We start from the raw sequence: 26,769 nt of genomic DNA on the forward strand, positions 1-26,769 counted from the left end.
GTGGGGGCTGGAAGCTGCCACGAACAAGGCTGAAGGCTACTTGGAGGAAACTACCTGCCATTCATAAACCTGCGTGTGTACAAGCTACCAAAGTGAGAAAAACATCAAGGGCCCAGGAGTACTTGGGCAGGTGCACGCTCACAGGAGCAGTGGTACCTTGTAGTTGGCGTGCGTAGCTTTCAGGACGTCGTGCAACTTGAGGTACGAAGGAAGGTGGTAGAAACTCCCCATTGATGAGGATTTATTTGCTGTAACAGGCCCTGAGGCATCTGATTGTCGGGAGGCTTTAAAACACACACACACAAAAAGGTTGAGATCAAAAGTAATCAACTGCTAAATTTAAAACAGATTAGTGGCAACGATTTTAGAAAGTACTCCAGTAGGATGAAAGTCAAACTTTTTCTCTTTCAGTCAGAAGCAACGAGACGCTGACTAATGAACATAAGTAGAACCGAGTGCCTCCCAAACAATGACGTGGAAGAGGAGGAGCACAGTGCGCCATTGCTCCTTTAGTTCGTCTGGTTGCCTGTTTGCCAATCAGAGCAGCAGCTAATTCGATGGCCTGCAGCCAATCGCACACGCTCTCCGAGCCCAAGGCTGCCAGTGGCAGGACCCGCTGGCCAAGTTAGCTGATGGTTATTTCAGTCAAGTTAGGTCCCGGCCCTCTCAGCCGCCCAACGGGGGACACGCGAACACGCTCTGACAACTGTAAAAGGGACGCACATAGTCATTACAGCGGCACAAACACTCAAGCGCCAAGCACTACATAAAAGTGCTCGGGTCTAAAGAGCTCTGGCGTTGAGTCCTTAGTCATCCACTCATCAGGAAGGTGAGCAGGCAGCGACAACTCTGCTGGTGAGGGAAGGTCTGAAGCCGTCAGGTTGGCGACCTTCCTGCAGAGCTGTCGGCAGCTTTGAAAGCACGTGTGTATGGGCTTTACCAGCAGAATGGATGGCAGGGGGGTCGCAGCTGTGCCCATGCACCGTGCAGGAGCCGGCAGTTACCTGCTTGGCCTGGTCCCCCTGGAGCATGGACTCCGTAGCTGTAATCACACAGAACTTCTGGCCCCTGTGGTTCTGACTCACCCGCAGGGGATGCAGCAGCCCCTCCAAGCGGCTGGGAATTTTCCAGGCTCTTCTCACTCAGAAGATTGTATCCCCTCTTTGTCTCCCACTGGGTGCTCCCCACTATAAATCTCCCATTTCCCACTTCAGAACTCTCCCCTCTGGGAATCACCTCTCCCCTTGGTCTCTGTGCCCCCCCTCCCTCACTGAACACCAGGATCCCTGCCCTGCTCTGCAGTGAGAAGGGGCAGCACAGGGAGGAGGCAGCCAGCAAGGCTCCTTGCAATGGCCCAGGCACTGCAGACTGCTGTGACTGCATTTGAGCAAGTGGCACTCAGACATGCTTAAGACCCAATGTTGCCTAGACACACTCACCAACTCGTATTTAATATCTGAAACCACACCTGGGGAAACCATTTCTCTGGCTTCAGTGCTGTGTATTTTATTTCAAAAAGTACCTAGTTATTACAATCTCTCTCTTTTTTTTTTTATACAACCCAGGTACATGCCCTGGACCAGAAATGGAACCTGAGACCCTCTGATGCACAGGCTGAAGCTCTAACCACTGAGCCACGCTGGCCAGGGCTACATTATCTTTGACAAGAATGTAAGGTTAAGTCCTAAATGTCTGTGATACAGATACACTCCCCCCTCCCGGTCACCTCCCGCTTCGTACCTGGACTGGCGTCACTTCCCTTCTTGGGGCTCAGTGGCACAGATGCCTGTTCACCTGGTTCTTTCTCCTTCCCTTTCCGTCGGATGGGACTTAGAGAAGGGGGGTTCGTCAGGGACGGCAGGGCTGCCTAGAACAGAGAACAAGAATCTGGGAGTATAACCAACATGAAAGCTGGAATCTATGGCACATAGTTTATTCATTTATGAAAAGAACCAACCCATATAATTCATTTTCTGAGTCCACCCTTACAGAGCTCAGGAACAGAACATACACCATGTACTTCATTCAACCACACAACAACGGCATGTGGTGCATATTGACCAGAACTTCCTGCAGGTGCACTAGGGGTGTTCCAAATGGAAGGGGCCCCTGGAACCCCAGGCACATCACCTCCAAGAGTAGCAACCAGAGTGTTCTCAGGGAGCCATGACACCAAACAGGGCGTGAAGCCTCGTTTTAAGCTCCGCCTTCCAGATGAGGAAACAGCTCAGAGAGGAAGTGACTATTCAAGGTCACAGCCAATAGGTAGCCGAGCTAGTGTCCACAGACTGCAGAGCGCCCAGCCAGCCAGGAAGCAGCCAGCAGGGGACAGTGAAGATGACAGTGAAGATGACAGTGAAGGGGACAGAGACTGGACTTTAGGCCCCAGCTCCACTAGTCACTCACTTGCGACCTCAGAGAACTCACCTTGCAGGTCAGAGCATGGCCTGCAAAGCAGCTGTGGTGGAGGAATGGCTGCAGTTGGGAGGGATGAAGCAGCAGCAGGGAGGAGTAGAGGGCAGCACACCGATGGCTGTCCCGGGAACACACTGGGGGGGGGCAGACACACCAGACACTGTGTGTAGGACTCCAATTACATCAATGGCAGAACAGGCACATCCACAGAATCGGAAAGGCCAGTGGCTGTCTGGAGCCAGGGGACTCAGGAGGGTGGAGGGGTGACGGCTAAAGGGCACAGTGTTCCTTTCTGGGTTCCAAAATGGACTGTGGTGGTGCCCAAACGATTCTGTGGGCACATTGAGACAAGTGAACTGTAGTCAAGTGGGGAGTGGTAGGTGCATGAACTGTGCTCTAACTGTATCGTGTCAATAATGCTGTTTCAGAAAAACAGGCTACTACAGTCGTCCAGATGAGATACTCCCTCCGTGTGGACCAGAGCAGTGGCAGTGAACACAGAGAAAACTGTGTCTGTGTATCTGGGTGCATATGCATGTGTACAGGTGTGTATGTGTGTATAGATACATGTACACATATATGTACATATATGTAAATGGTTCCTTGCAAGATACTTAGTAGGGAAAACAAGGACTTGGGGGTGAGAATGAAGGGTTGCGATGACTCCCACGTTCCCAGCTTTATAAAATACAAAGTGAGAGGAATGGGGCAGGTGCAGGCTAGCAGGAGGCTGGCAGTGCAGGTGTGGCTATGCCTGAGCTGTCTGTGAAGCACCCACGCAGAAGTGCTGAGTGGCAGCTGACCCACAGGACAGCTTCAAAGACAGGTCTAGGGCCTCTGATGTTTAGATGGTAAAGACAAGAGAGCAGACCTGACTGCCTGGCGTGATCCTGTCCTGCACCAGAGCCACTACCTACATGTGGCTACTGAAATTTAAACATAATGACACACAAAATTGGAAGTTCAGTAACCCTCATGCACTGCTAATAGGAATGTAAATTGGTGCAGCCACTGTAAAAACAGTATGAAGGGGCCTCCAAAAATGAAAAATGAAACTATCATAAGATCCAGCAATTCCACTTCGGGGTATATATCTGAAGAAACCCAAAACACTAATTTGTAAGGACACATACACCCCTACGTTCTTTGCAGCATTGTGTACAGCAGCCAAGATTTATAAGCAGCCCAAGTGCTCATCATAGATGAGTGGATAAAAAGCTGTGAGACAGCCTGGCTGGTATGGCTCAGTTGGCTGGGCCTTGTTCCATGCACAGAAAGGTCGCCAGTTCAATTCCAAGGTGAGGGCACATGCCCCGGTTGTAGGCTCAATCCCCTGTAGGGGGAGTGGAGGCAGCTGATGGACGTTCTACTCTCATATCGATGTTTCTCTCTCTGTGTTCCTCTCCCTTACTTTCTCTCTAAAAATTAATAAAAATATATATATATACATTTTAAAGGTGTGGTACATATATACAATGGAATATTACTCAGCCATTAAAAATGACATCTTACCATTTACAATAACATGGATGTACCTAAAGAATATTATACTAAGTAAAATAAGTCAGACAGACAAATGCCATGTGATTTCACTTATATGTGGAATCTAAAAAAACAAGTGAACAAAATAGAACAGACTCAGAGATACAGAGAACAGACTGATGGTTGCCAGAGGGGAGGGGGCATTGTGGGTATTGGTGAAAATGGGGAAGGAATTACAGGTACACATTGGTCATCACAGAACAGTCACGGGATGTAAAAAACAGCACAGGGAACACAGTCAATAATATTGCAATAACTAAGTTTGGTGCCAGGTGGGTACCAGACTTATCCAGAGGAACACTTCATAAACTGTATGAAAGCCTATCCACTGTGCTGCGCACCCGAGACTAATATGATGCTGAATGTAACTGTACCTGAAAAAGATAGTAATTAACAAAGGAAGTTCAGTTCCTTAGTCACGGTGCCTACATGTCAAGTGTGCAGTAGCCACAGGTGGGTGCTACTCTCCCACCTGACACAGATGTGGCACGTTTCCATGGTTACAGAGAGTTGCACCAGAAGGTACTGCCCCAGAGTATGAAGCAGGACAAAGTCTGGAAAGCATTCACGGTGGGCTAAAGACCAAACCTGGAAAGCACCCAGGAACAGCAAGGGTCAGGAAAAACAAGCTGATCTGGAAGCCAACATGAGACAATGTTCCAGGACAGGAGAGCGGTGCTGAGTGAGGCAGAGGGGAAATGAGAGGGCCCGAGAAGTGTCCATGAGATTCAGAGGCTGATCTGGGCAGGAGGAGCTGCTGGGGAAAGTGATGGCAGAAATGAGACCAGCAGAGGCTAGAGATTGGGTGGCCGGGAACGGACAGAGGCCAGGCAGAGCCTCACAGAGGGCTCATGTAGGGGCAGTGGGGAGTCCTCGGGGGTTAGCAACAGACAGGACTATTCAGGGGAGTTGGTAGTGAGGGAGAACCTGAGGTCATCCGAGCCTGTTCGAGAGATAGAAGACAGGCAAGAGAGGGAAAATCAGATGTAATTATGAGGGTACTGATCTATCTTAAGTCCACTATGCAAAGAGTTTGCCATTGGCCTATACTTCACAGAGAAGCAAAACTGTCTGCCAGAATCTCAGGGGAGAGCAGACAAGTGAACAAGCCAGCACCTCAAATCTGGCTTTCTTACTAATGCGGAAAACGGAAGAATAGAGCCAGCTTTGCCCTCAGGGGGGAACAGTGATTGAGGACGACACCGAAGGGCTACGGATGGGATGATCGCACTTTGTGTTAAGTTCAGTATCACAACATAAGCAACTTCGTTCACTTAAGTAAAAGAGAGCAGGGGGACAGGCGGTTTAGTACACACAGGCATGCTTTGAGCCCCGTGTAGCTCTGTATGGAAACGGGGGCCCCCGCACAAGGTTACCTTCACTGCGGGCCCAGGAGCCACCTCGTCCAATACGTGGGCACAGACATTGATCACCTTCAGCAGGTGGGAGAAGAGCTGCTCCACCATGGGCACCAGGGTCCGGTCCCCCAGAGCTGGCCATGCCTCTTCCTGCTTGGCGGTGGCCGGGCTGGCCTCGTCGTCAGCGGTGAACGAACTCCTCAGAGACCTGGGGGCACTGGCTGTGATACGGGCACAGGCGTTAGCTACTCCTCCGCAGCGCACACAAGGGAAGTGGCTCCGGAAGCGTGCCGTTCAGACCCACCCACATGGGGGTCTCCACCTGACAGTAACTAACATCTCAAAGTCAACAGGAAATGGACAGTGTCCCTAAAAACCAGGCTCCCAATTTCCATGCCTGTCCCCATCAGACACCACCCAGAACGGGACAGTCGCCCCAGAGCCCGTCTCGATCTTTACAAGCGAAGTCCGAGCGGTGGCCCAGGCCTGCTGCTCTGCCCGTCGTCCACTTTCCGCCCGTCCCCTCCCACAGCAGCCCTGCTCTCCTGCCCGCCTGCAACACCACTGTCTCGTCCAGACTCTGTCTCCTCCCTTAACTGCAATGTGAACCTCCTGAGCTTCCCACCTTCTCCAACCCACATTTCTAAAATACAGGGGTGGGCAAAAGTAGGTTACTACTACTAATAATACTATTAATACAATAATTAATAAATAACACAAGAATAAACTCTACGATTTACGTACTCACAGCTGTAAACCCACTTTTGAACACAGTTTATTCTTGCATTTATTTATCTATTACTGTGTTAATTGTTGTTACTAGTAGTAGTAACCTATTTCTGCCCAGCCCTGTACTAACTTGGCTGTCAGTCCCTCTCATGAAGCTCCTCGACAACCCCCCCGCAGCAAGCGGAACAAGTCCTCCTAATGCAGGCTGGCAACACCCACACTCATTGACTTCCATGGGCCCCTCCTGCCTCCGAGCCACATTCTCCATCCCAGACTTCCAGGTCTCAGGTGTCACATAATTTTTCCTGTCTCCAGGTCTTGGCACATGCTATGCCCTCCGTTAGGTGCCCTTTCCTGAAGCCTGTAAGTTCTGTTTCCTGTCCTGAGCCCCAAAGCGATTATGGCCACTCTGTGCTGCCACTCTAGTTTCATGTGTCCCCCCTCATCTACACTTGTCGACTTGAGAACGGAGCCCACACATCACACTTTCTTACCACCCTACTGCTGAGACAGTGCCTGGCCCCAGGTGCCCCCTAAACTGAAATTAGAAATGCACTTGCCTGTACCTGTCGGGGAGCTAGACTGGGAAAGGGCTCCATCAGAACATTTTGCACACACTAGTTGCCCACAGCCCACATTCACGCACAAAGGTCACATCTGATGTTGGCAACATAGGGAATAAGCTGTTACTGGCAGTGACCTCACAGTACTTCCCCCTCAAGTGCTCACTACCCTGCCCCTTGAAAGAAAAGCAAAAGCTAAGACCAGAGGTCTCTAACCTGCAAGCAAATTTCCGGCTAAGATCAAAGCATCCTGATGGGCTGAGAGATCCAACGGGAACCAAGCTGACGAGAGCAGGGTAAGGATCATCGTGGCCATGCCGACAGTACAGCTCTTCCTAGACTCGTCCAGGGTGCTCAGTGGGGGCACCCTGGAGGCAGACATTTGTGAGGTCAAATTGCAGAAAAAGTTTTAAGGCAGTTTTTAAAAAAATATATATTTTTGCAGATTTTTTTTAGAGAACGAGGAAGGCAGAGAGAGAGAAACACTGATGTGAGAGAGAAACATCGATCAGCTGCCTCCTGCACGCCCCCTACCAGGGATTGAGCCCGCAACCCAGGCATGTGCCCTGACCAAGAATCAAATCAGCGACCTTTCAGTGTTCAGGATGACACTGAACCAGTCTCGCTTTCCCTCTGAACCAAGAGGAAGGCAGATCACTGTACATTTCACACCAGCTCATAAAGCGATTTTACGATTAACTAACATCTTTCCTGTAAACCACAGCTCCGTAAAAATCATTTGAGAAATAAAATCTGGTAACTGGTCTGATTAAAGGTATTACAACTGTTTACTTTGATAACTTTTTAACTTTAACTTCTTCTTTTTTCTTAAACATGTCTTTATTGATTCAGAGAGAGGAAGGGAGAGGAAGAGAGATAGAAACATCAATGATGAGTCATCATTGACCGGCTGCCTCCCGCACGCCTCCGACTGGGGATCGAGCCCACAACCCAGGCATGTGCCCTGACCAGGCATCGAGCTACGATCTTCCGGATCCCAGGTCGACGCTCAACAGCTGAGCCACGCCCGGCCGGGCTAAACTTTAACTTTTGAGTTAGCACACTTTACTCAGTGCAAAGTTGCTCAGAAGTCAAGTGCTAGATGTGATGAGAAACTGCAGTTGCTCCGTAGGTATTTGTTGACAAAGGAAGTCGTCCCTCTAGACGGGAGAGTGCAGCCAACGTCAGCCATGTTTCCCAGCCATGCGCTGACACACATGAATCTGCAGGGTTACTTCCACACACGATGGTGACCATGCCAGTGTACGGAATAAAAGCTTACTTACTCCTTAATGCTGTGGGAGACTTGAAATTATTCCACGGGTGCTACTGGGGCCATCCACTGGCAGAACATCACTTTAAATAAAAGCTGCTGAGGCAACACAACAGCTCCTAAGCCACACTCCTGTGCTCATCACAATTCAGTGTGTAGGTCACATTTGATTTTAAACAAGAAATATTTCTAAATGTTTAACACACAGTGAATAATTCTGAAGAGAAGCAGGCGAATTTGAAATCTTTCTGCCCTGGCTAGGTGGGTCAGCTGGTTGGAACATCACCCCGTGTAGCAAATGGTGGCGGGTTCGATTCCCAGTCAGGGCACATACCTAGATTTGGGTTTGATCCCAGTCAGGATGCATACAGGAGGCAACCGGTTGATGTTTCTCTTCAAGTCAATGTTTCCCTCTCTCCCCCTTTCTCTCTAAAATCAATAAAAACATATCCTCAGGTGAGAATGAAAAGAAGCCCTTTGCCAACATATGCGAATTCTTGTAAACGAGTCTCCCACAACGCTGAAAAGTGAGCATCTGATGTCCAGTAATTACAACCAGCTCAGTATTTCCCAGTGGCTCCTACCACCAGTTCCCACACCACTAAAGCACAGAAACAAGCATCCGTGGGGTAATTTTCCAACAGGTCAAGTTGATAAAGGACTTAATAAGAAAGGAGGAATAGGATCCCAGTAAGTGTTTGCATCATGTCACCATAGACACCACGTACGGAGAAAACACTTACCCACAATGCCAGCCCAGACTCCAAGTGCAGACAGGGAAGGCAGTTGAGAGAAGACACAAAGCTTCGCAGCATCCGAACTAAAGAGGAAGGATGAGGAATCACACCCAGACACCAAAAGCCTTCATTACACTGCGCCTCCTTACATGGAGCACAAGCAGTGGAGACCCGTGTCTCACACTGGGATGTCTGACCAGCGCCGGGCAGGTCCTGCCGAGAGCTGTCATTGCCCTGCGCCTCTCCCCGTGCCCACAACGCCCCCACTCCTCCCGCTCTGCCCAGCTGGTTAATGTCCATCCCCCGACCAGATGGCAAGAACCACAGGGTAGGGTCCTATCTTTACAGCCCAAGCCTACAATAGTGCCTGACACAGGGAGGCCACAGTAAATACTAATAAAAAGTGTTTACAATATGGTGAAAAAAATCAAAGGAAAACCGAGCTACAGTGAGCCCAGACAGTCTTCAGGTTTGAAAGGCTCATCGAGACACCTGACCCTGGCTGTCTGAGCTCCCTCGACACAGAAGCATTGCTCCCCTCAGAGTAAGTGACAAGGTCTGGCCTGCCGATCAGCAAATCAGCATGACTTTTGACCTTTTCTGATTATAAAAAGTTACACTTGTTCATTTTAGAAAATTTGTAGTATCTTAAAACATAAAAGAAAACAAAAATCATTCATCCAAAAATCAATTTTGGCGCCTTTCTCCCTGCCACTCTCCTGAGTGTGAGAAGTGTGTGTGTGAATGTTGTTCTTTGTGACCGAGGTCTGACTACACACCATGCAGTTTTGTACTGAGCCTTTTTCCACTCAAAATCATAATTCAGGCTACATCTCTCTATATTGTTAGAAGTTCTTCAAGCATCCTATTAATACGTGCACCATAAATGCACCACCGCATACACTGAAGTTAGTCATAATCCGAACTCAATGGTTTTTGGGTTCTTGGATAGTATGGTTCATTCCCAATTTCAGCATCATAAAAAATGATAAAAATAATTACATTACACAAAAATCTTTGTTGGCATTTCCGGGTTTTACCCCTTAGTATATGTTACAAAGTCGCTGAGTCAGTTATATGAGAGACAGTTTAAACTCCTAATACCAATTTAGATTATGGCAGTTTTTATTTTGACTTACATGTCTTCCTGTATTGGCTGATTTTTTTTTATGAGCACTTGTTTCTTACACAATCAGAAAAAGTAAAGTTGTTCACATTCCTGCTGGCAACAAGATTTTGTTCACAGAAGCACAATGTCTTAGTTAGCCCCACAAGTAAGAGTCTAACACATAATCTTACCATTAAGAACTGACCTTAAGAACTAGTGAAAAGTAATTTCACTAAGGCCGACCAATGAAAAGAGACTGACTTACCGTGAGCGCCCGAGTGGTGGACGTGATTAGCTGGTGAGACACGGCTGCGATGACTCTGGAGAGGTTATTCTCCATGGTGACATCGGGGATGCTGGGCAGTAAGTTATAGCCTCTATATATTCTGATAAGAGAGTATCAGAGTCACACAGAAAAGTACACGTGTCAGGATGTGGCCTGTACTGAACTATTAAAGTTTATGGTGTCAATCCTGCATGACTTAAAGAGGTGGGTGCTAAATGCTGAAAAAGAGAAACATCCTATCACAGGAAGATGATCTACTCAAACACCCTCGTCTAAAGGTTTGGTTTTGTGTGTTTTTCCCCCTAGAATATTGTTTTAGATGAAAGCCCTAAAGCATGAAAGGGTGCATTTCCCAACAGGCCCAGTTTGTGTACCTGGTTATGGTGCTGACAGAGAAGTGAGATGCAGGCTGCGTCTCGTGCATAAGAAGTTTCAGGTAAACACTGCTCTGGTCCCTTGCCACTGCCACCACTGGATCAGCCTGTCCTTGGTCACATTTATAAAACAGCTTTGGGACTAGCCTAAAACAAAAGTAAGATTTGTTTACTTGAGAAAGCACTGAAACTCCCCTGTGGTTCTCCACCCTTCTCTGTCAAGGTGGTTAAGCCCCCAACACAGTCTACCCTCAGAAGACCACTTCCCTTTTCCAGGCCTGGCTTTCTTCATGCACGTTAGGGTGGGGTCTCCAATCACAGGGCCACTCACCCACACACCCACTCTGAAATAACTGGGTGCCATACTTTCTTTTTGTCTGTCATAGAATTAAGCCAGGGCAAAACTCCATCTATTGTATGATCCCATTTATAGAACATGTCTGGAAAAAGGGAATCTCTGGAGACAGGAAGCAGGTTCGTGGCTGCCTGGGCAGCGGATGGGAACTGGGAGTTTGCAGACCAGCACAAGGGATGTTAGTGGGATGACGGAGATGTTCTAAAATTAGATTGTGGTAATGGTTACACAAGTCTGTAAATGTACTAAAAATCATTTAATTGTACACTTACCTTGCATGCATTTTAAGGCATGTAAATCATACCTCAAAAAGCTATTAGAAAAAAATTTTAAAAACATCAAAAAGCTTGGCCTTAGTAACTCAACTTCCCAAAATTAATTTAAAGGAAAAAAATTATTCATAAACATTTATGGCAACAATGTTGACTGGATCATTGTTGACTATTTAAATCAAAGATAACTTTAGCCCTGACTGGTATGGCTCAGTGGGTTGGAGCAGAGCCTTGTCCCAGGCACCAAAGGGTCACAGGTTCCATTCCCAGTCAGGGCACATACCCAGGTTGCTCATTCAATCCCTGGTCAGGGTGTGTACAGGAGGCAACCAATTGATGTCGATGTCTCTCTCTCTCTCTCTCCTTCTCTCTCTCTCTCTCCCTCCCCCCTCCCCTCTCCTCCTCCCTCTCTAAAAAAAAAAAAAAAAAAATTAAAAAGTAAGATAACTTTAATATCCAACCAAATAATATTTATATAAGTTCATCACAACCACACAGTAAAAAACAGCACTAATTAAAATTGCTCTTTTAGAAGAGCATTTGATGACAGGAAGATGCTAACAACACGTTAAAAGGAAATTATTAGATTGCCAACTGTGTGTACACTCTGTCCCCACTCTGACAGAGAAGCTCGTGCACAGGATGCAGCAAACATTAGTAGTGGTTATGTTACCCCCAAGAGGCAGCAGTGAAGGTGACTTTTACTTTCTGTTCAGGGCCATTCCCTGCATCCCAACATTCAACAATGAGAGTGCAGCTTTTACAACAGGACGTTAGTGTTTTGTTGTGTTTCACACATTTCAGACTCGTATAGAAGCAAGTCGCTTCCTTCTTGACAGTTTAGATGTAGCTGGGAGTGACCTCAACAGATTTAAGAGCACTGCCCTACAGTCTCTGGATGTTTCCCTCTCTTCCACTTCTCATAACATTTAGTTCTTTAACCAAAAAAGTGACAGAAAAGATACTTCGTAAATACCTCATCAATGAAGAGGCAGCAACGTGTCGCACCCTGGGGTCTTCATCCCCAAGCAAATGGATGACCACATTATTGAGCACCCGTTCTTGCAGTTTCAAAAGCTTTCAGAGAAGAGAAAGAGACATTCTCTGTATTTAGCTAATTTTTGGTAAGCTATTTGGGAATGCAGCGAGGAAGAACTCAGGATCACTAGCCTCAAGCTCACACCATACAATCACGACTCGCACGATTGACCTGAAGTAAACCAGAGCAGCGTGCGCTCAGCGAGATTCCACACCAGGGCGGCTTAACTGCGGAGGTCGAACGCGGCCTCACGAAGAACGCTGCTTACCCCTGTGTAATGGTGAGCCCCTCGGTGCAGGTGTTCTGCTTTTGCTTCCAAAAAGCTCACCAACCTAATGAAAGAACACATTTCACAATGAGAAAATTCATTACTCCACAAACCCCTCTGATGGCCTGCAGGACGCTGGCAGATAAACCACGAGGGCAGGCCACCTGGAGCGGGTTAGTCCAGGCTCCAGAGAAGCCTGGGCAGCACTTACTTAAAATGACGGAAAGACCGTGTTATAGCAAGATCTACCTCCTCTCACAGTTCCAGACTCTGTCAAACAGATGTACTGAGAAAACTGCTTTTCTTCAAAATCAATATAAACATGTATTATTTTGAGACTCCAAGGGCCCTGCAGAATTAGCTCAAACACGTGGGCAGAAGGCGAGGCAGCTGCAGGAAGGGGGCTGCACGTTCCTGGGAGCCCACTGGCTATGTGGCCCAGGAGGTGCTCACCCCCGCCCTCCGTGCTCAGTGTCCCATCTGTGGGGTGCAGGTGAGACAATCCTTAGTTCTCAGAGATGTTCTGCAGATGCAAGCAAATGCCCTGCATACGCCTGGCACACAACCAGCCTCTATAAACAGTGCTTTAAAAACACATGGTGATAAGGAAAATATCCCTTCTGAAAGAAAACAGCACAAACTCCTCTGAGAACTGCAGCCCATCAAAGTTCATTGTTAACTGGGACAAACAAACCAGCTCTCTGACCTGAGTTCAGATGAGCACATTCCTAAGGAAGCAGAACTGACGTAGCTACGATTTTAAGTCTGGGCTCCTTTATTCCCACCATCCAGACACTTAAAGGACTAAGACCACCAAGACAGGCACTGCTCTGTGCACTGAAGGATCTGATCAGGGCAGAGCTGAGACGGAGAAGAGCACTGTTGGAGATAAAACCCCTCAGGTTTCTGCCACTCAGGTGACCAGACAGCACTCACTATCTGGGGTCACCTGGTGACACTCACTACCTGCATCAAGTGGCCCAGGCCTTTCCACGCTCAGTTCAAAGCCCTGAGCAGCCTCGCCCTGACAGCGAGCCCGACACGCGCACCTGAAGTCAATCTCGGCGAGTGTCTCCAGCAGCTCCGTCCTCACCAGCCAGTAGGAGCTGCTCCGCAGGCTCAGCACATCGGTGATCAGCTGCAGCCCCAGGTCACTGTAGCTACTGCTGCAGAGGCTCATGACGCAGTGCTGGAAAGCAAGGCCACCATGATGGCGTTCAGATGGTCAATAACATCCCTCCCACACATTGTTCACACGTCTCAGAGACATTTACAATAAATGCTTTACCTCAGGAAGCTCCAGTTTCAAAGTGTGTCCCTGTCACATGACTTAATTTTCCTTTCCTTTAATTTCTGCCCCGATTATGGTCTCTCCTCCCAGAACCCCACCTCACAAACATTTGTCAGCAGGAAAGAGGGAGACTAGGCAATGCCACCCCACACTTCTAAAACAAATCCCAGACCCAGGGCCAGACCAGGCAGTGCATCTTCACTGATACTATCGTGTATTTCACCTCGTGAGGGGACAGAACAGGACAGGGTTTCTGTGGCCGCAGTTCCCTGTGCCCCAAGCATACACATGGGGACACTTCCACACTGAGGGGGACCAGCAACTTAACCATGCTACCAACACACCGCCTTCTGCTCAACCGACATTTGACAAACATTGGAACTAAGGGACAGTTCTGGCCAGGCACTGACATTTTAAACAGGGAAGGCATCCTACAAATAAGACAGCTGTAGGTTTTTGACTTTTATTGGTTAGGTTTTCCTGCTGATGACCAGCGGTGTGACTTATGAACCAGGCAGTACATAAAGGCTGGACATGCTACCACGCAAAGGATGGCCCCTTACACAAACCTCCAGGCCTCACTCGAACTCCTAGCATTCCATGGCCTAATGGAGCTGTTTTTATTTTAACAGATTTGACAATGTTTGCATGGCCTATTTCTAAATACTCTCTGTAGGAAAAGGTGTATTTCAAACAAATGTTCTGAGAATCAAAACTTTTTAAAAAGTCAATTTAACCTTAACTTTATCGGCAACAGTTTGTTTCTAGAGTTAAGTGGTGGGTACATAGGTGTTTATTGTTGCTTACAACTTTAGGATGTCTAGACTTATTTAAATTTTTATTGTAATAAAGGTAAAGTTTACTCCACAACCCTCACCCGCACAGCAGTACACGCCAACTTGCAAGTAACAGACGATTCATCCTTCAATGTTTTCTGCATCAAAGGAACACAGTCCACCAGAGAAAACGTGTTTCCTGACCAAAAGAGCAAGAACAGACACATTCATGGAAACTTGGACTTGGCGATGATGCCCAGAAAGGGCAATTTTCAAAAATTCCCATTACCTGTGAGAGTTCGAACGGAGCCCAGCCAGTCTCCCACCTGGAAGCGAGACCTGCCGAGGATGGAGCAGACGAGTGTCCCGCAGAGAATGGCCGTGGCTCCGCGGACCTGCGGGTCCCCGTGGTGGATGTAGTTCAAGACGTCTGAGACACACTGCTCCTCTGGGGGAGGAAGCCCAGCCACTGTGAAGGTCACCTTCACCTTCCCACCTCAAAGCAAAGCTTAGCTCTCAGGAAAGAAAAAGGGCAGGGGGGAGTCAAGTCCAGACAGCTTGACTGGGACCACTAGAGGTGAAAGTGTAGGGCTGGAAGATTTTAAATTCCCCAAATCCCTGATAACACTCAAGACAACAGGTTATAATTCCAGGCTGTCAGCCAATAAGCAAAATTCCCATTTTTACTTCAAAAAAGATTAGAAAATCTCACACTAGTCCACGGTTACCTCACATGAATTCAAAAGCACATGTCTGTCCCCTCATCCAAAGAGAGAGGGAAGGTGAGGAGCGTCTCAGGAATGCCCCCCCTCCCACCACTCACTCTGCAGCAAAACCTGACCCAGAACACGTGCCATGTGGACCGATCAGCTGCTGCCTCAGCCCTCAGTCCCCACATGTCTCTTGAGTGTGAATGTCTGGCCTGGGTCAGTGGAACTGTGGTATAAATTTTGATTATATACAAATCTGTGCTTTTGGTAAAACTCAAGTGGATCTTATGTTCCCAGAACTCTACTGTTTTGCTGTATGTATTCCAACTAAGCATCATGTGGCCAGGGAGCCCGCGAGGCTGTGACACTGGATTCTGCATTTTATGGACACAACACAGTTCAAATGCCACAGTGAACTCAAGAAACTTGATGCCCCAAAACGAAAACAGCCAGGATGATTTGAAGTAGTTTCCAAAGTAATGGCTGAACACAGGAATGGAAGTGAATGTCTAACGTACCAGGGTATTCCGCGGTGTCAAGAGGGACTTTATAAAGCTTGCTGAAGAAAGACTCAGGGTGGAGGGCCACGGCGGCCCCGACACAGCTGAGAGCCAGTGCCTTCACACTGACACGAACGTCCCGGTCCGGAACCAACGCTGCAAAGGAACCACCTGGATCACCTTCAGCTTCAAAGCAGCAAACATTCAGCTCCCAAAAAAGCAAAACTAGAGCCACTGAAGCAGTTGCCCCATCATTCCCCACCCAGTCTCCCGTCAGGCAATAAAAACCTTCACTCACGCTCACCTGGACTCGGCTCCTCGGCCACACTAACCAGCACAACACTGGTCACCAGGCTGCCTGAAACCTCATGACTCCTTCAACTCTGCACCTGCACCTCCAACTTACCATTTTTCTCGCCAGTGAGCAAAAATGAGGCAGATAAAAGGCGAACACAATGGACAAGGGGGGCAGAGTCGTCATCATTGGACTGTCCGATGTCACCTTTGATCCGGCAAGGCTAGGACAGAGAAACGGATGCTGGTTTGTCTGACAATCAGAGAACCAACACATTCATCCACTAGTTCATTCAACAAATAGTCCCAAGCAGCACTCAGGCCAGTGCTGGGGCTACAGAGATGCCTGCCTCCTAGCCCAAGTACACAGCATGATCTCACAGACCACAGGGGGAAGAATCAGACAGTGAGAGGCGCTTATGACATAGGGTTGCGTGGACTGCAGGGGATGAGCTCAGTGTACAGACAGGGAGGCAGCAGAGCTGGCACGCAGGAGGCTGCTGGGGAAGCACAGTGAGGCCACCGTCAATAGGACGGGAGGGCACGGGAAAGCCAGCAGCACAGGAGACAGACGGCCCGGAGTGACTTCCAACACTCAGGAGCCCAGATGCGGCACACCTCGGCCTGCATCCCTCACCTTGTCTTCCTGCTCTCCTGGGTCAGCAGCTTCATCTCTCGAAACAAACTTGTCCACACTGCTGTCCGAGGGCTGCCTGCTGTGGCCCATGCTTTTCAACAAATGTGCTTGCTGGAGGGCTTCCAAACACAGAAATCAAGACTCAGTGACACATTTCCCGTTAAAACACAAACATGCACATTTACACGAAATCAACAGGGAAGGAGGGCACAGATCATGGAGGGGCCACTCCCCAGCAGGCCATCCTCACGATGGCTCAGGGACAAGCACACCGAGAGTCCTTCTTGGAGCTGAGATAACACTGAGGTGTCGGGCTGGACTCGAGCCACCCCGCAGCGCAGGGCCGAAGGCAACGTACCGACCGAGGCAGCTGCGAAGGCGTCGGCGTCCTCATCTGGAAGGAGGCCCACGGGCTCCTCCTCGTCCGGCGGGGGCCCGAGCTGCATCCCTGAATACTGGCCGTCGGCACCATCTAACACCTGAAAGGTTCAGAAGGGACGTGAGGGTTCGGAGGTGCCAGCCCCGAGGGACAAGCCCTCAACGTGGACGGGCAAAGGGGAAACCACAGATAGGATGGGCCCCAGAGGCCATTCCCCACCGGGCACAGCTGCACACGAATTATCAAGAGCTTCCCAGTCACGTTACTGCTACGCCATAAAAAGCTTTAACTCTGAAAACTTCAAAGAATTTCCAATCTGGAAATTTCTCTTTTTGATACGTATTTAAAATATCCAAACAAAATCTTTGCCTTCACAAATGAGTTTTACACTAAGTCGAAAATGAGGAAAAATTTTTCAGACTTTTAAAAACCCAACAGTAAAACAGACTCTCTCCTCAGTGCAGGACTGAATCAGCTAAGTGGCGGGCAAGGTCTCTCATATGCGGAGCCATACACTGGGTCACGGCTCCATAGCGCAGAATTCCTCACATCTACTTGAAATCCATGGAACTGACCTGAAACACTAATGGTGAGCCCTCAATATGCCCATAAATTACTACTGAAATAAATTCATTTTAAGAAAATCATTCTAAATCCTTCCAATTAGGTTTTTAAAAATCAAACAACATGATCAGAAACAACCAGAAGAACGACTTCCTCACTCTCCACCCTCCAGGTTAGTTTACCAAAAAAAAAACCCCAAAAGCAAACCAGGTTACAACCAGAAGCTCCACCACAATACAATAGCACACTCTGACCGCACCGCTGCCCCCTGGGCGGGAGGAAAATCACTTCCCGTAGTCTGTGCCCCAATCTTGGGTGCATTTCACAGCACAAGCACAGTACCCGCCCTCACTGTGAGGAAAGCCGGGCCAGGAGGGCGCACCTGCTCCAGGCCCCACAGCCAAGTGGCAGAGCCCCTTTCCCATCCTGGCGGCTCCCCAAAGCCAAGCCCCTGGTCCCACACTGAGCTGTCCTGTAAGGAGATTCCCTGCCCCTCCAATTTCCTTACTTATCTATGGCACTCACAATCACCTATTTACTACTTGTTGATTGATTACTGTCATTCTTCCTCTTTCTATCAGATATGTCCAGGAACCACCTACTAGGAGGAGGAGAGATGTCCCATAAAGCCGGTGTGATAAACAACAAAGTCCCTGCACAGACCTCAAGGTCTGAAGCCCGGTACCTTCCCCTTTCCCGTCCTGAGTGCTGGCAGAACTCACTCACCCATTCCTTGCTTAAAATCACTGCCCACTGTTCCCATTGTTTGTCTCACCCTCCTCCAGGTTAAAAACCCCAACCACGAGCCCACTCGTCTAACTGAGCAGCCATAAACCCACACAGCCACCAGAAACCATGTCCGAGAGGTAGCTGCTCAAAGACGACATGCGAGTGTTTCAGCCCCAGAACCTGCAGCCTAGTGTTCCTGTCTTCGCTCAAGTACGAACCAAACCAAATCAAACCAAAGCATGTTCTTAATAAAACACATTTGCTAGGAGCAAAGCACTCAGTTGTGCTGATTATTTGAAATGAAACGGGTGTAAAACCTAGTGTGCACTTGCACCAGACTCTGAGTGGACTGTCCTTGAGGAGTTTCTTGTCCCCTAACTCAGAGGTCAGAGGTACTCAGACCTATGCTCTGTAAGATGGGATATGTTGTAAATGTTTTTAGAAAAGTGTTAAAATAACAGATCTGTTAATAATAGGTTTCTTAAAGATGTTTTAAATAATGATTTCCACCTCTGCCCAACGAGGTCTTAAAGAATTTAAAATGTACTAATTTTAGTAAAGTCTGTATCATCAACTAATCTAATTCTGCCCTTGAAGTTCAACACAAAAGGCACTTGGCCGTTTCTCTCAGTGATGGTCTCAGGGCCCAGGGCTCCATTCAGGAGCTGAGCCGGCGCCTCTGCACTGTCGCCAGGGGTCAGACGGGAGGACACCATAGCACCCCCCACTGCCCACTTACGATTTCAGAACTGTCTGAAGGAGTCACGGCTGAGTCGGGCCCCTCAGTGGTGGTCTGAGAGCTGTCGCTGATGGGTGAGGAGGCCTGGGTCCCGTCGTTCAGGTCCATGGCTGGGTCGGACGGGACAGCACTGATCTGGCTGGAGCTGTGGCTTAAGATGTCCTCCTCATCCCCCTCAGTGGCAGTGCTCACCAAGTCACAGCTAGTCAGGTCCACGGGGTCCGGCTGCAGAGTATGCTGAGACCGGGGCTGCTCGGTGATGATGTCATGGCCCGTGGAGTCAGCCGTGGAGCTGGCAGAGCCCGGAGTGGAGACCCCAGAAGAGGCAGCCAGCTCCCCACAGATCTCACCCTTAACTGAGGCTGAAGAAAAAGAAACACTCATTCCTCAAAGGGCCAGGAAAACATTTCAACAGGGATTAGATGTCTGCAAAACACCCTAAAACTCAGTCGCCATTTTAACTGCAAAAATCCTGAAATTCAGTGAAAATATGAATATATTTCAAAAATAAGACAATAGTACATCCTTCAAATATGACCCAAACTGCTTCCCACTGTGTTTCTTATTACCTTTCACCATATTACCACATCGTATTCATAAAACCAGGGTGAGCAGCAGACACCTGTTAAATGCTGCAAGTATTCAGCATTTAAGGGTGTTTCACTGCAAACCTGAACTGCAGCCAGCAGCCTGGCCACCTCAAGGTCTTCCGCAGCTGCTGCAGCCTTTGCACGGAGCTGCACGGAAAGACCTCCAGCTCTCAGGCAGCTCGTGGGAGTTCACGTGGCCAGGGCACAGAGACATGCTCACAAATGCCCGGTGCTCCGGGCAGGCAGTACTCAGAAATGATGAGGGTAAACTGACCATCACTTCTAGGTGGCCTTTCCTTCTTCCCATACCCTGTTAAGACCCCTGAGCTGCTCCTCCTCTCCTGTAGCACAAACTTGCAGCACATTTTCCTCATAGCTTTTAAACTCCCATTAAGAACTACAACGGCTCTACACTACAGGAAGGCCTACACCTAGCTGTCAGCAGCAGTCACCCCTGGAAGCCACTGGGTCAGAGAAAATGTGCGCTTCACTATTACAGCTATAATTTTCTTGTTTTAACTTTACTTCTGTAACTAAAACATCAATTTCTATTTTGTGAAATAAATGAATAATCACCACTGAGATCATTCAGATTTTCCTTCCCAAGTAACAGTTATCTAAAAACATTCTTTCAAATAGGATTATACAAGCCAAACCACTCTCACTTAATACAATTATTAGTATCTTAGTCAATACTAATCCTTTATAAGGTGAATAAACAATATTAGATGACTATCTGTAAACAAATGTAGAATTCTTCCAAGTTAAATTATCCACAGACAATTTTTAATCCCATTTCCCCCTCACAACCCATATAGTTCACTTTTACCCACCATCCCCTTCTCAAAAAGACTTATGCTCAAGGAGTATAAACTTAATTTTAAAACAGCCTAAACCAAGGAAAGCAGCACATATCTGATGCTAGAAACACACACACACGTTTCAAAGTGAGCATTATAAAAAAAGCCTGAATTCTCCACCACAAGCAAGCTGGCTTCCCCGCTGCCCAGAAGCAGGTGCAGGGGAGGGGCGGGAGTGGGAAAGCAGATAGGAGGGGGGTGGACCCCAGTGCTACTCCCCAAAAGCTACCTGCGAAGGCGGGGCTGCTGCCCTCCGACCTCGACTCAGAGTCATCCTCCAAGGCTGCTGTTTCTCCAAAGAGCACTTTCCCTAGGAAATGATGCAAGAGATCCTTTAAGGTGCTGAAAGGAAGGACTATGAAGATCAGATAAATGCACATTCTAAGTGGACAATCATAAGCATGTTACTCACCTCTTACAGTTTATCATTATAGGTAAGTATTTTTATACCTCTAGAGTGCTAAGCACAAAGAACCAGAGATGCTGTAGAGTATTATTAAAATCCATAAACCTACATGAAAAAAACTTTAAAGCAATGATTCTGCAAAGTATTTTAATAACTAATAAATATTTATTGGCTTAGATTACTGCTAATGTTAAATAATTTATATTACTACTTAATCTTTAAAATGGCAAGTTGTGGCTAGAACCAATTCTATTAGCCCTGGGGTACTCGTGTCATATCGCCAATGGCACATCAAAATTTATATATAAAACTTTTATACCTAAATGTCACTTTTATTTTATTATCTTTGAATTTGCTAGACTCTAAGGCTAACAGTCAGAACTCAAGCACTGTACAATTCAGGAGGCTGAAATAACATTTCGTCTTCTGCAAAATTCAAAAAATACATTTTATAGTTTATGGTTTCCAGACTATATTAATTAGAAAACAGAAGCCTCAACATGATCTATCTGTACTCATAAAATCTTACGGTTACGTTACATATAAATGTCATTGAATAATTATAACAAAATAATCATTGCAAACTTCTAATTTCACTGCTCCTCAAAAAACAGGTCATAGGTGTGACAACTTCCAAAAATTCACACTGATGTGACATTAAAGGCAAAATAAAATAAAAAGCAAAGGAAACCCAAAATTTAGATGAAACTGACATAGCACCTTAGCTTATCCAACTAAATAATGGTGTCCTTTATTCCAGAACAAGCAATTTACCTGAGAAAGCCAATCAAATTTCACCTGCGAGCTCAGGTATTAACAAAAGCAGTCTGTCCCTGGAATCGGTGGTTTGCAAATCTGTCCCCAGGAGCCTCCCCAAGGGGAGCCAGTATCCACTGCTGCCAGGACCCCCATCCTACATCCAAAACAACTCTACTTTTAGCTCTCTTATACGTTAGCAGATTTCACTTCATAAAAGAATTTTGAGGCTACAACAAAAAAGTTGGAAACTACAGCTCTGAGTGAAAAAACAAAACAAAGAACACTGGAAAAATAAAAAAGTGACTGAGGACATATCCCATGTCCCAGTCAGAAAAAAACAAAACCACTCATGTCACCTTTCCATAATCACGGGGAGAGCGGCTGAGAGACAGACAAAGCAGCAGGCAGCAGGAGCTCACCACAGGCCTGAAAACCTGTTTGAGAAGAGAAACTAACTTTCCCTAGAATCCTGGCTTTCAAACGATCTCAGTGTTCAGCAATATCTCAAAGTTGATTAAGTATCCCACTCAACTAGGGCTCAATCATAGCTTTTAAGTTCTCCTAGGAAACGCTTACTTAATTTAATCACGGCTACATTACTCCTGCTAAGAGCGCATTCAGTACCACCAACATCAGGTATCACACTCTCAAGTGAACACTCAACTCATGACATAAAAAGGAATTAGTCTTTTAAGATTTCAAAATAAAAAACGACAGCAATTAATTTCTATAGAAATCTAGACTGCAGAAGAAAGTAATTGGTGTTGCAGTGATAATATCTACCAGAACTGTCAGATTTTATCAGAAACACTTTGATCTAATAAAAATAATTAATTATATGACTACACTTTGGCCTGTACAAAGCCAAATACGGCTGAAAAACAATAACCAAATAATTAACCAAATGTGATTCCTGACTAATATTAAACACAACTGACTGGGTAGACATACTGCCTTTATAAAGTACACTACACTCCCTGAAGCGGGCGTAGGGATGTGGCCCCCCTGCTCTGTGAGTCAAGTCTGACTGGGATGCAGCCATGTCCACTAGCTCAGGACCGCCGGACAGAGGCACAGTCGCTAAGGAGACATTGAGACCACAGGGCTAAAATACGTACCACCTGGCCCTTTACAGAAAGCGTGTGCTGAGCCCTGGCCTAGTTACAAATTGATGACAAAGTGATGCTGACACACAAGCAATTTCTAAAGGCCCCCACTAGGCCCGCTTGATTCCAGCAACAGGTATGCACATGATCCCCCCGTGAGAAGAGGAAAAGCAGTCAGAGGCAGTACGGAAACACAGAAAAGTCAGGGAGATCCAAGACTCTGATTTCTGAAATAATCACCTTTTTGTTTTCTTGAAAGGACAGGGCTGCATGAAGAACCCCCTCCAGCTGTAAATCACAAAAAATGACAGATGAAAGTGAGGTAGCAGGCGACTAAAATTCAGAAGGAATTCAAAAATCTTCAAAAAGCTTGATTCGACTTGAAAACCAGAGACTATATGAACATATTTATAAAAGGCAGTGCTACACTTTAATTTCGACAAGCAATTTACAATACCATTCAAATGTACACATAGTTCTGGCCTCAAGTGTCAAAAGAGCTCATATAAAGTGCATTTAAAAAGCAAAATTAAAAACATCAGAAATCTCAGATTATTTCATCAGCTAGTAATCAAATATAAATTTTCACTAGAAATGAGTATTTCAGCTATTATCTGCAAGGCACGCCTTCCGAGGGAAAGGGCTCTTCATTACGGGGGACAAGGAACAGGCGTGTGAACACTTTCTGCTCCTGGTCTGGGCAAACAGGGCAGCAAATGGACAAATTAACCAAAGTCTCTGTGGCCTGTGGATGCTAAGTCAAGGCCGTGCCACACACATGCTGCACTGAATGGAACACACACAGCCAGGGGGAGGAGAGGGCAGGTTTAGGAGCCTCCTCTGCGCCTGACTCAGCTCCCGAGGCTGCGATTCAGGGCTCCCCATGTACTCCAGCTCCCTAGGGGCATCTCCATGTCAGACAGGGCCCGCCGTCTACAGGAAAACCAGTGGTCAGTGTGCCCACTCCCCAGAGCACAGTGGGGGAGCAAGACGGGCAATCGAGGAGGGGCCAAAGGCAGGAACAGGAGGGTTCTACTAAAGTCGGTGGGGACAGCAAACAGCGACCCAGGGGGCATACAGAAGCTAAACCTCTGGAAGACCTGAAGATTCCATCTCTGGCAAAGTGACAGAGATGACAGGTCCTGTAACTACTCCCACTAACACTTTCACTTCAAGACAGATGAGATGCCACATGGAGGCAGCGGAGTCAGAGAAAGCGACCCCACGTGCACCTCACCTTCCCACACACCAATCCTTCCGTTTAGAGGGCAGCGATACCTCACTGTAAGTCTGGTGAGGATCTAAGAGGTCACTGGTTCCGCCCGGAACTCAACAGCAGAAGACAGCATTCTGCGGGCCTTGCGCTGAGAACTCACCTATCAGCTCCACAATACTCCCGCTGCGACTTCGGCCACCAGGCTCCTGGCTCGGGTTACGGAGCTGCACCAGGCCACCGGGTGTGGTCAGGGCCCGCAGGAGCTCAGGGGGCGGGGTCCTGAGGAGCTGCTGCAGGAGCTCCAGCGCCCCAGTCACCACATTGTGGTCTGGGTGCTGAGCGTAATGCAAGGTTAGCTCGTAAACCTGGAGGAAGAAAACGGGTGCTCCTGTCATGGTCTTCAGATGGACACTAGGTGTCAGTTTCTGTTTCTGACAGTCTTATGTTGGCACAATTTGTGCCTTAATTTCTGCCCCCTAAAAACTTCTCTGTCACTTCTACTAGTGTGATCATTAGCACCTACCTGATTTTCTAAATACCCACATTTTTAATGGTTATATTGATTCCTTAACAGTAAGTGAAGCACATCCTCAAGAGCAGAGGCACGCTCATGAAGACCTCCACCTCCCCGACCAGTGACTGACCAGGAGAGAAGAAAGCCCAGTCTACACCGAGTGCAGTGACTGTGACACACTTCATAATCAAGGGCTTGAGTGGCACTGAGAGAGCTGCCAAACTCTTAAAGGCATTATGTCAAATTTTATCAGTGGTTTTAATACTATACAGCATGTTATGCAGACATGATGAATTTATTCTTTACTAGAGTTGCCAGATGAACTAGAGCACCCAGTTAAATTTGAATTTCAGATAACCAATAATTCTGTAGTATGATTATGCGATTTCAGGAAGACTGACACCACAAAACTATTCACAATTTATCTCAAGCTCAAAATTAACTGGCACTCTGTATTTTTATTTGCTGAGTTGAGCCACCTTACCTCTAACATCATAAAAGTAACACTTTTTTGAAAAAAGATAGACAGTACAGGAGGGAATAAAATAAAAAGCCTCAGAGGCAGTGACTTCTAATCACTTGTTTTTAGTTCTTCTGGTGGGAACCTCCATCATTCTAGGTCAGAGGTCTGCAAACTGCAGTGCACAGGTAACCTGGCCCGCTGCGTGTCTGCATGTAGTGTTAGTGGAACACGCTGCCTTCCTGCTGTGACCGTCCAGGTGAGCAGCTGGCCCATCACAGAGAAAGCATGAGGCCCCTGCACTAGGTAATCAGCTATGCCTTGATTTCTGAAACCATCTACCAACTGCGATCAAACTACCATGTAAAATGAGGACTCTGCAGCCCACACTGCTCCCCCCTCATCTGCCCTCCTGAATGCTGTAAGCGACATCACTACTTCAGATTATTAGGGTTCACAACATGTAATTATTAAATCATATGTGCTTTGCCTAGAAGTTGTCTAAAAACTGAATTTAAAAAACAGTACATATCTTACCATGTGTACAAATAGAGGACTGGGGGAGTTCAATAAATATTTACAGACAGATACACACATATCATGGGTCCTGGTTTAGGAACAGGCCAGGGTGTACAGGGCATTATGTACCACTTGGTAACCTTATGAGAGGTTACATGGCTAGGGGTCATGACCTAGGAACTGAACCAGGTTGTCCAGCTCCAGAGCCCATGCTCTTAACCTCCATTGTGCCTTTCCCTTCCCAGTGAGCGGACTCCCGGATGTCAGTCATTTCTGTCTGCACTAGAGTGAACCAGGGGCTCCTACCTGCACCAGCTGCTCTGTCGAGGGAGAGACTTCCATTTCTTTCCGTGTCACCCCAAAACTGCCTTTCAGGCTGGTGTCCTTGACTTGCTGCTGCAGCAAGGGCACCAAGTACCTCAGTGTGAGCAGCACTCCAAGAATCAGGAGAGAGGGGTGTTCGTCCTCAACAGGAACCAGCAAACCTAAAAAGGCAACATAAGCTGTCATCTCTGGTTCGCTGGGGAACTCAGTACTCGATTGTTAAGAAGAGGTCCACCGCAGAGTCCTATTATGAGACTGGCAGTGAGGGACAGAGATGGCAGCACCACTGTGAAAATACACATGTGTGCCCCATCATGGGGCCGGGATCCAGGAGGGGCCTAAAGAAGACCATGAATCCTTGGCTTAGGGAGGCCTTTACACTGAGTCTGCTGCATCTGAAAGGCAGGCATCCTTTCACAAAGGTCCACATGCCACCTGCAGCACGTATGGACGTGCAGGACACCATCAGCAGGCCTGCACTATACAGAGAATGCAGGGCTGAGGCTCAGCTTCAGGCTCAGGAATCCCTGCACTCAGAGCCACCACAGCCGCTGTGACGTCTGGCTGCATGAAGGGCTAGGGCCAGGAAGGCGGGTGGGGTGGCACACCAGGAAGCACCCTATCCTGTTGGCTGTCTTTGGGCACAGCTGCACCCACGTTTCTGGACAGAGAAGCAGCCTTTCCTGACCCTCACATGGAACCAATGTGGGCTTCACAGCAGCCCCAACCTAGTTCACATTCCCAGTCAGCCAGTGCCCAAGGGTCCGGTCCACAGGCCAAGGGATGGCCTCATGTCAGAGGTCTGTCTCTAGAAAAGGCTGGAGACTCCACCACAATGGGGAAATCGCCATGCGCCCACATCTCACCTAAGAGCACGTTTAGTAGCCAGCTGTAAAAGTACTGCGTCCTCCTGGAGTGCTGGCAGATGCTCACCGCAGAGCCAGCTGCTGTCCGCCGAATGGTTGGGGAGCTTGACTTCAGGTTCGCAATGAAGGCCTTTAACAGAACCTGTAGAAGCAAAAACCCACACAGAGAGAAGAGGAAGGTCCTATAAACCTTACCACGCATTTCATAAAA

The 26,769-nt window shown here is 47.6% G+C and overlaps 1 protein-coding gene across 2 annotated transcripts in view; it reads right to left on the reverse strand.

Annotated features, from left to right (window-relative positions):
* The window catches only part of HTT (huntingtin), a 95,482-nt gene that overhangs the window by 48,037 nt on the left and 20,676 nt on the right, over nt 1-26,769 (reverse strand). The window contains exons 7-28 of one of the 2 annotated variants that reach the window (XM_087828440.1): nt 26,559-26,700; nt 25,675-25,853; nt 24,036-24,240; nt 22,900-22,947; nt 20,618-20,698; nt 18,939-19,300; nt 16,886-17,006; nt 16,528-16,646; nt 16,003-16,114; nt 15,615-15,752; nt 14,676-14,834; nt 14,488-14,585; nt 13,369-13,508; nt 12,320-12,383; nt 11,989-12,089; nt 10,386-10,532; nt 9,991-10,111; nt 8,624-8,700; nt 6,824-6,975; nt 5,334-5,536; nt 1,741-1,867; nt 157-284 (exon numbers count right to left, since the gene is read on the reverse strand). In XM_087828440.1, the coding sequence (XP_087684566.1) occupies nt 157-284; nt 1,741-1,867; nt 5,334-5,536; nt 6,824-6,975; nt 8,624-8,700; nt 9,991-10,111; nt 10,386-10,532; nt 11,989-12,089; nt 12,320-12,383; nt 13,369-13,508; nt 14,488-14,585; nt 14,676-14,834; nt 15,615-15,752; nt 16,003-16,114; nt 16,528-16,646; nt 16,886-17,006; nt 18,939-19,300; nt 20,618-20,698; nt 22,900-22,947; nt 24,036-24,240; nt 25,675-25,853; nt 26,559-26,700 (3,024 nt within the window). The remainder of the gene's footprint in view (nt 1-156; nt 285-1,740; nt 1,868-5,333; nt 5,537-6,823; nt 6,976-8,623; nt 8,701-9,990; nt 10,112-10,385; nt 10,533-11,988; nt 12,090-12,319; nt 12,384-13,368; nt 13,509-14,487; nt 14,586-14,675; nt 14,835-15,614; nt 15,753-16,002; nt 16,115-16,527; nt 16,647-16,885; nt 17,007-18,938; nt 19,301-20,617; nt 20,699-22,899; nt 22,948-24,035; nt 24,241-25,674; nt 25,854-26,558; nt 26,701-26,769) is intronic. The other variant, XM_016195807.2, reaches the window with a different exon arrangement.

This window comes from Miniopterus natalensis, chromosome 1 (genome assembly GCF_054644295.1).
Source record: "Miniopterus natalensis isolate mMinNat1 chromosome 1, mMinNat1.hap1, whole genome shotgun sequence".
NCBI lineage: Eukaryota > Metazoa > Chordata > Mammalia > Chiroptera > Miniopteridae > Miniopterus > Miniopterus natalensis.